The 9,807-nt window shown below is 44.3% G+C and overlaps 1 protein-coding gene across 1 annotated transcript; it reads left to right on the forward strand.

Annotated features, from left to right (window-relative positions):
• The first annotated feature begins 3,649 nt into the window (after window positions 1-3,649).
• Window positions 3,650-6,841, forward strand: LOC138246848 (adenosine receptor A1-like). The gene is made up of 2 exons (XM_069201603.1): window positions 3,650-4,062; window positions 6,220-6,841. The coding sequence occupies exons 1-2, from the start codon at window positions 3,650-3,652 to the stop codon at window positions 6,839-6,841; spliced, it is 1,035 nt and encodes a 344-aa protein (XP_069057704.1).
• The last annotated feature ends 2,966 nt before the right edge of the window (window positions 6,842-9,807 follow it).

A 9,807-nucleotide genomic window follows, 5' to 3' on the forward strand; every position in this document is an offset into this window, starting at 1 on the left:
GTCTTTTTGGTCCTGAGACTTCAAGGAACCGGAGGCAAGCTCTATCCAAGCCCTTGGAGAGCACTTTCACAGCCAGACAAGAGTTCAGCAAGGCAGCAGGGCAACAGCAAGGCAGCAGTCCTTTGTAGAAAGCAGACAGGTGAGTTCTTTGAGCAGCCAGGCAGTTCTTCTTGGCAGGATGTAGTTTCTGGTTCAGGTTTCTTCTCCAGCAAGTGTCTGATGAGGTAGGGCAGAGGCCCTGTTTTATACTAAGTTGTGCCTTTGAAGTGGGGGTGACTTCAAAGAGTCTCTAAGAAATGCACCAAGCCCCCTTTCAGCTCAATCCTGTCTGCCAGAGTCCCAGTAGGGGGTGTGGCAGTCCTTTGTGTGAGGGCAGGCCCTCCACCCTCCCAGCCCAGGAAGACCCATTCAAAATGCAGATGTATGCAAGTGAGGCTGAGTACCCTGTGTTTGGGGTGTGTCTGAGTGAATGCACAAGGAGCTGTCAACTAAACCTAGCCAGACGTGGATTGAAGGGCACAACAAGATTTTAGTGCAAAGAAATGCTCACTTTCTAAAAGTGGCATTTCTAGAATAGTAATATTAAATCCGACTTCACCATTCAGCAGGATTTTATATTACCATTCTGGCCATACTAAATATGACCTTCCTGCTCCTTTCAGATCAGCAGCTGCCACTTCAACAATGTATGAGAGCAGCCCCAATGTCAGCCTATGAAGGGAGCAGGCCTCACAGTAGTGTGAAAACGAATTTAGGGGTTTTACACTACCAGGACATATAACCACACAAGTACATGTCCTGCCTTTTACCCACACAGCACCCTGCTCTAGGGGTTACCTACGGCGCACATTAGGGGTGACTTATGTATAGAAAAAGGGGAGTTCTAGGCTTGGCAAATACCTTTAAATGCCAAGTCGAAGTGGCAGTGAAACTGCACACACAGGCCTTGCAATGGCAGGCCTGAGACAAGGTTAAGGGGCTACTGAGGTGGGTGGCACAACCAGTGCTGCAGGCCCACTAGTAGCATTTAATCTACCTGCCCTAGGCACATGTAGTGCACTCTACCAGGGACTTACAAGTAAATTAAATAGTCAATCATGGATAAACCAATCAGTAGTACAATTTACACAGAGAGCATATGCACTTTAGCACTGTTTAGCAGTGGTAAAGTGCCCAGAGGTCAAAAGCCAACAACAACAGGTCAGAAAAAATAGGAGGAAGGAGGCAAAAAGTTTGGGGATGTCCCTGTCAAAAAGCCAGGTCCAACAGTACGCATGCACCAAGTGTTGTGATATGCACCTACTTCATGATAGCAGGGTCTGGAATCGAGGCGGCATCAAAGAGCTTGTGATGGCTCCTCTGCAGCAGAGTTCCTATTTTCCACTCTTCACCCTGACACTCGTGCAAAGACGATGACAGATTATTATTAATTGCCCCTGTCCACACATAGATAGCGTACAGCGCAAGATAACAAAAGCAGCTGTCCTCCCAGCAAACACACGTGACTCCAACTTCCTGGATCCCTCGCTTCTTTGGGAAATTTTTGTTCGCTCTCCTATGTTCTTCCAATATTGACTTACTGCGCAGATCCTCTCACCTTGTAACCTCGCTTACTCTCTCTGTCCTACCTACAGACACGAAACAGAGAAACTTAGAACCAGCTGGACCTGGCCCCAGACCCTGAAACAGGCGGGTGGGGCGGTGGACACCAACGCCCCTCCCCTGGGCCTTGAAACATCCTCCGTCTCCTTCAGCGGTCTCTCTCGATGACTGCTCTTTTGGCGGGAAAGTGAGAGGGACCTTTGTTAGGTAAGTGGAACTTTCCATTTTAGGGACATGCTTGAATCCTAAAACCATCTTGGTCGATGGGAGGTGCTGAAATAGAAAGTTGAGGGACGTGTCCCAGTCCAGCGGTTTCTGTTATTGACTGCTCGTCAAGGCATTATCATGTCTCTATTGCATACCTGTGAGTTATAATTTCTTCCTCCATTTAGATCTATCCCCACTTTTTTACCTTCCCACTCTAGTCTTCCCCCACCCCAGTCTTTGCATTGTCTGGCCTGGTTTCTCCTAACCTTGCACTCTACCCTTAGTCACTCACTTCTTCGCCTCTGTATCCCAGTCCCCCTTTCACATGCTCGTCATTCATCAATCTGGTCCAGCTCTCGTTCTCATTCCTGTGGTACCTCTGTGGATCTCTCCTGCAAGCTATCTCATCTGCCACGCCCACTGTCTCTCCTCCCCCTGAGGCCCCTCTACATCCCTTCCCCACTCTCGCTCTTCGTGAATCCAACTTAATGCCACTATTGCATGCAAATAGAAGTAGTTACAACCCCCTTCCTAAATCTTTTGCCTACTTGAACCAAAGTATGCAGTTTAGTTCATGTTCTAAGCAGAGAAAAACATTGTAACCACAATTAGAACACTGACATGTTGAGAGATCCGTTGGTTGGCGAATAATGGCTGGAATTAACCTCCGGTTCCTACATCCCAATGTGTGTCTTTGTGTTTCTAGCTTTTTAATGTAGAACATTCTACCCTCAGTAATCTGAATGTTCTAATAGCCTCATAGCCCTTCTGCCTTTGGCTATACCGGTTGTTAAAGGTCCTTTCTCTTGTTATAAGCCCTCACTTGCCTATAATTCAGGGTCAGGCCCTTTAACAACTGGTATAGTCCTTGGCAGCAGCCTAAATGGTTATAATGAGGGCTCCCGGTTTTATTGTATTTATGTTTTTTAACAACTGTCTGTATTTATCCATACACATTTTTTTGACCCTCTGATTAGTATTTATCCATATTTATTTTCTGGTTTTCAAATAAGTGGAGTAAAAAATTGTACATTTCCACATTTATTTAACTGGTAGACATGCACTCATACTTTGGTGCCTGTCCTTTTTTGAACAAATTAAGCAGCCAAATATAGCAAAACACTACACCCACAGGTAAATATTAGCAATTTATTACAAATATATTTTATCATATGCCTATACTTAAATAACCTGTTTTGTAACTTCCCATGCTGCATATCTGCTAATCTGCTGTCTTGGAATTCACAACAGACAGCATGGAAAGTCATAGATCAGAAGCACAATTTTCAGTATTTTTCCACTTTTACTGATAAATACAGACAGGAAACACATTGGTTTCTGTTTGTATTTATCTATAAAAATCAGTATAAAACAGAAAACCGGAAGCCTTAGTTATAATATGACTGACACGATGCCCTCAACCACAGAACAGCCATGATCTAAAGAGGTTGATGGTGCATACACTATCCTCTTCCCACTCAACTCCACAGAATTTTCTCCACATTAACAAAATGTTTGAAGTTTCTGAAAGTTGGCCAACTCAAACTTGTGTTGGCTCAATAAACCCAACTGGCTGCACCACCCAAAAGTTAGGTCACCTGCTTGATGTTCAAGATCACTCTTGTTCGAGGCCATCAGCGTAACTAACTGACTGTGTGGGACCATTGCCAAGTTGTACACTGTCATCTCATGAACAATGACAGGATGAAGTTATACCAGCCACTATCTTAACGTCACTAGATAATTGATTTCTTGTTTGTAAAAGCTACAGCATTATGTTTATTTTATCTCCCCCCAGCAGCCGCTGGACTACCTAAGGCTGATACCTGCACCTACTGCCATGTCATACGCTGGCCTCTTTGACCATCTTCGGATGCCCTCAAGCCACGACAGATTCTGGAGCCTTCGAGACTCTGAAGGGTTGGGACGCCAGGTCTTCGCTGCTGTGGGATTCTCAGTCTCGGTGCTGCTCGTCCTCTTCATAACCCTGGCCAATGGCCTTGTGATGAAGGCCCTTTGGTGGAAGCGCCGGTGCTCCTTCACCGCGGCTGCACTGGTCTCCATGGGTTTGGCCGATGTGGCACAATGTTTATTTGCCATGCCACTGCTCAGCTTCACCTGCCTGCAGCTGTCCGTGCCCTTCAAGGGATGTCTTGTTGTGGCATGCGGCACGTTGGCCGGGTCGCTTGTGTCCTCATTCCATCACCTGTTGATCGCCACTCATCGCTGGTGTGCTGTGGCCTTCCCAACCAGGTGGGTCAGATCTTCCAGACTTCCTTTCTTGTCCAGATCTCTGTAATATCAGCCGATGGTCCTGGTCACAACTGCTTCACATAATGGGAATATTGGTGCACACAACCCTCAGGGGGCTGCTTAAGGGGCTTCCATTGTAGGATTACGTAAGAGCGTACACACCAAACAGCCATTGTAGTGACTTTCTTAGCAGAGGAGGTGTGCTAGGGAACTCGGTTGACCATATTATAGGAAATATTGGCATGCCCACTTAAGCATCATGAAAGAATGCCACTGCACTAAAAACATATATATATGAATGGGAATAGTGATAGTTGGTTCTTCATTCCATAGTCATGCATTTGCTTGAATTAATCATTCCACCACCAGTTGACTTTAGTTAGGCTGTCTGAAGTCTCAATTGTTCCACTGATTTCATTACAGTGTTATTTGTTTTTAGGAATAATGGGGTGTCCACGCCAAAATTACCAAGGCTGTGCATCATGTTTGGATACTTCACAGGGCTGAGGCTCATTTGAGCTTTCTGCAGTCGGCTCATCTTGTGTAGACTTGGGTATTAGCTATACTGGGTTCCACAAATAGGAATGGTGGTTGGCAGCCATATTGGAAAGGGACAAATCAGTTTACTGGTCTAGTGGATGAGATCTTTCACAGTGGAAACCATTAGTAAATAGCTTTATGTGTTTTGGATATTTACACAAGGAATATGTCTGTATCTACAAGACAGTTTGATGGACAGGTATTAGACTTCCTGTTGGGAGGAGTCAAGGGCCCACTCCACTATTACTTAAATTTGTGGAGTTGGACATTATATGAGAAAAGTGGGAATACTAGAACATCACCTGTTGTTGCATGGACAGAGAATGGCTGAAGTGTCAATTTTTCTACTTTTTTTACTGCAATGCTATTTCTTTTTTAAGAAAAACCATCTAAACTTGGGGTGAGATGTCATATTGGGACTAATGTAGTACTTCTTCCCCCTAGCTGGGCATGTGTCCAAAGTCATACCTAGAACACTTGAGAATCTTCTCTGGTGAAATCTGGACTACTATTATTGGTCATAGTGGAATGCTGGGGAGTCCTCTCTTCCTCTAGCTAGACAGGGCTTTGTCGTCATGGTAATGGCCTGAACTGGGGATAGATGCCAGAGCGGTAATAACAGAGCCCCCACCGGGTGTCAGGAATAATACCAACTACATTACAGAGTCCTTTCTGATATAAACAGAACTTGTAATCTAATATTACAAAAAGATGCAATGGTCATTTAAGAAATGCCTAATTCAGGCCAAAGCTTACCTTCTATGCAATGACTATGTATCACTTTTTGGAGTAACACATGCTTACTTGTCCACATGCGCATGCCAGTTATATTGGATAAGGAATCTTCACCCACATTTAGTGACATGCTTCTTCTTTGGGTACCCTCATGGGTGATTAGTGCACGATACAAATCAACATAACATCCCACCCTTGTAAGATGGTACTACCAGGGCGGACTCAACCTCGAGGCGAGGGAGTTCATGATATTAGATATACTGGTTAATCAAGGTATCCAGGTGAGTTAAATCAAATTAAAAATACCTTTAGGTAAACCCAATGATATCCCTTTATTATTGGGTACCCCAGGTATGTTAAGAAATCAGATAGGTGGTGTGGTGGATTCTCTTTGGGTTTAATGACCCACGCATCCATGTTGAGCCAACATGTTTCTTGCTTCTCTAGTGCTGATATCAGCCAGGGGCATTCATCAGGTCAATAAGGATCCCCATCTCTTATTCTAATCGCTTAAGAGACCAAGTGCACAATTGCAATAAAGGAAATTACTACTTTTACACGAGGCATAAGAGGGCTCCTAAAATAGATATACAATTTAGAAAGCAAACATTTTTCACATGTTCTCGAGCAACCAAATATACTGTGGAGGGGCATGTAGGGGTTATGTGTGTAAACTTTGGCAGGAAATGTATACTTTATAATATTTTTATAAATTTAGTTAAGAATCACAAATGGTAGGATAACTGTTTGCAGTGCAGTGATATAAACTTCCTCCAGCAGTCTGGCCCCACCGTGTGACTTGGGACCCTTGCATGTACTTTAGGTGCAGTGAACCTCTAGCCCCTTTCATCCTTATTTTGCTTTTTCTTCTTTTCCCTTCAGATACCACTTCATGTTCACCTCCCGTTGTGCCAATCTCCAGTTTGCCTCTTGTTGGTCCTTTGGTATCATGATAGCTGTGATTCCAATGTGTGGCTACAACACCTTGCCACAACTTATGTCTCTTGTCAGCGCCAACACTTCATCTTCGTCCATGGTGACAGATGTCTTCCTGGATTCTGGAGTGTGCTGGGTGGCTTGTTCCTTCGAGATCACTATGAATCTGGAGTTCATAGTCTACATCCTCTTCTACCTCTGCATCCTTCTGCCTTTGCTCATCATCTCCGCGTTCTACTTCATGATCTTCAAAAAAGTGAAGGACATTGTTGATGGAAGGGGTGCTGGGAGTGGCAACGAGACCTTCTATTCCAAGCAGAGGAATATGGCCACCACCATGGCCCTACAGGTGGCTGTAGTGGCCATCACCCGGATCCCATTCTACCTGCTCAACATGACCAAACTCTACTGCCCCCAGTGCTCTGTTCCTTCCTGGGCGGTCCTGGCAGCTACCATCATTGGAATCCTCAGTTCATCCAGCAACCCCTTTCTCTACATCTTCAGGGACAGGAAGATCCAGTCTGCCATCAATAACACCTTGATCAGAAACCGTGTAGACACAATGTAGGCGTGAGTAGTCAGCAGGAGCAGGGCCTTGTCTCGATGTCCTGGAAAGGAATGGTGTTGATGGTAAGACACTAATGAAAGAGGACTAGAGAGTAAATGATTGATAGATGAGAGAAGGTGTGCTCACACCCTGTGGGACCACAATAGCGTGGCCTAAATATCATCTGATTAACGTATTGCGCCCTCAATTTTGTTGACAAAAATATCACCCGCTGGAGTTTATAATAGAAAATCTAAACCCAATGGAGCGATCTGGGAGTGTTTTTTTTTTTTTTGTAAACTTTATTTAGGCCACAATATTTATGTGAGACTACATTTTTGGTATTGATATTCTGACATTCAACCACTCAGAGGGAAGAAACCTCAGAGGACATTTTTAATGCTCAAATATATTGGACCTTTTGTGATGAACAAATAAGAGTCTGAGAAACCACTAAGACTACTGTGAAGCGGACTCAGTCAGATGGTCCATCTTGTACCACTCGTGTGTAAAGGATACTGACCAACAGATAAGCGGAAGGTCTACCTGTGCCTTGTGGTGGTTGACTGGGTCTCCTGCCTCCTAACATCAGGTGTTTGAAAGAAGGGACTATCTTGACACCGGCTCTGCACTGGCTTCTCATCTGGATGACAATTTCGCAATTTTGACTCAACTGGGTACTTCTCTCTTTCACTAGAGTAAACGAGCATTTGGTGGGGCTCCCTGTGCATTTTTGGGGGATCAGAAATAACAGTTATTAAGATCGTAGTCTGTTTTGACTTTTTAAAGAAAACAGAACTAAATTTATAATTTAAAAAGCATCCCTTACTCTGATGTCATGATGAAGAATCTAGGCAGTTGCAATGAAACTCAACACATAAATACAGAAAACCCTTACGAATGTCTTTTAGGAGATGTGATGAGTGTAAGGGAAGAAATGTCAACGTTTCAGAGTCAACCTAAAGTGTGATCTGTGGACTCAGTGACATCCCCAAAGTGTAGAAGGCCATGCATCCTTCGGAACACCTTAGGTCAGTCCTATTTTAGGTAACAGCTTGGTGGATTCGGGGTTCTGTGGTTTCCTTTTAACTCCTATAAGAAATTATTATAAATCCCAGCATGCAAAGTGCTGTTGGATAAAAAGCTAAGACTGGCCAAGACATGTGGCTGCACATATACCTGTTATGCTGCGGTCATTACTCCTTCCTTCGTATTGCCACAGTGTGATGTTTATGTTCCTGTAAAGCCTAAGGGCTCCCTTACTTGGGTTTGTCAAAAATACCCTCCTTAGAAGGGAAGGCAGACATAATTCTATGACCAAGGCAGGAGCAGTATGATGGGTCAGGAGCAGAAATACAAAATTAATAAACCATGTTTTCTGTACTCTCCATTTTTTGCTGATACTTTGATCAGCTCGCCTTCCATGGTTGTGCAGAACCTCATTGATTAAAATAATCCCTCCTGCCTTGGCCAGTAAGTGATTGAAAATGCCTCAAGCCAATGGCTGAATGTTCCCGAGCAAAAAAGGCTTTGGGTCTGACCCACAGCCCCATAAAGTAATTTGTTGCGTATTGTTTCCCTTCAGCTGCACATTGGGGGCGGCGCCTCCTGGCAATGCAGAATTACAACATTTCAACCCTTTTAGCAGATCTGGGGATTTTTTTAATTTTTCACAAAATATTCCAGAAGAGGAACTGGAATAGTATATAAAGCTACTGGACTATTTTGGGGAAAGTTGTTCTTTTCCCAAATATTCTAGAGCTTGAGTTAGAATACTAAATCAGCATTCCCAGCATCCATAAATCATCTGCCAGCCTGGCATGCTTGCCATCAACGGGGTAGGTACCATATATGCTGTACTTAATTTGAGCCGGTAATTGCCGGTGGAGGGTACCGGCACTTATTTTAGGAACCGGCACTTATTTCTTCAAATCAGACATTTGCTGGGACCAACAAAGGGAAAAACAAACAAAACGAAAAGACGGATGAAATGAAATATAGAAAATCCATCACCGAGGGAGAAAGCAGACACCTGCAAGAGTGAGATAGCAGGCCAGGGAGTGCCTGGTAGTGAATTAAAGAGGCTTGGTGTGGATTGGGGACCGCCAATCCCTGCTAGTCGCGCGCATACATTTTATAGCGCCAGCCGCGGGTCTGGGCAGCACGTTGGGCACCGGCACAAATAAAGCACTTCATAGATGTCAAACTTATTGGAACAAGAACAAAAATAAGTTACAGAAAATAGTACACATATCATAATGTCACAGTCACAACAACCACTGTCACCAAACAGAAGTACAAGAGGTCACCAACAAGAGGGGCCCAATGTGGGAGAAAAGCAAGAGAGGGGGGAGGATCCGAAATAGTGAGAAAGTGGAACCAAAAGGAGGTGTAAAGATGATATAGAAAGGGAGGGATTCTCAGAGTGAGATGGGCGGGGTGGCATCTGCTGAGACTGATCGATAGTAAGAGATTAAACTTTGTTCTCAGTCATAATCTGTGACTTTTAAATCAAGTGCCTTTAAAGCACTTTTTAAGCTCCTTGTTAAAAGTTAGAGACAGAGAGTTGTATGCAGAGATGGTAGACCTGAATTCCAAGTTCCTCTGGCCCTGCCAGAGAGGGGTTTGTTCATAGGGCACTCTTTTGGTGTGTAGGAAGCTCGAGGAGAAGTCATTGTACAGTGTAACACCAATGTAGACTGGCGGGGGGGGATGGGGGGGGGGGGGGGTAATTTCAGGCCGAAGAGTGGGGTGTGCACGTGTCAACGTGTCCTTTCTTTCCCTTGTTTACTCCCTTTTCTATTTTGCTCTGGGTCTGACGAAAAACAAAGTCCCAGCCCCCAAATATGAGTGTCGATGCCCAGCGCCTGCAAGCACCGGCACAAATTAAGCACTAGTTATTTGACGTTTGTGATGGCGTTCTATGCCCTCGATCATGTTCTTTATATACATCTGTTTCGTGAAAACCATTCACAAATTGTTGTGCA

Source organism: Pleurodeles waltl, chromosome 7 (genome assembly GCF_031143425.1).
Source record: "Pleurodeles waltl isolate 20211129_DDA chromosome 7, aPleWal1.hap1.20221129, whole genome shotgun sequence".
NCBI classification, from domain to species: domain Eukaryota; kingdom Metazoa; phylum Chordata; class Amphibia; order Caudata; family Salamandridae; genus Pleurodeles; species Pleurodeles waltl.

Coding starts and splice junctions, on each gene's coding strand:
- LOC138246848 (XM_069201603.1), top strand. CDS start 3,650: ATGTCATACGCTGGCCTCTTTGACCATCTTCGGATGCCCTCAAGCCAC. Junction 4,063..6,219: donor GCTGTGGCCTTCCCAACCAG/GTGGGTCAGATC, acceptor TTTTCCCTTCAG/ATACCACTTCATGTTCACCT.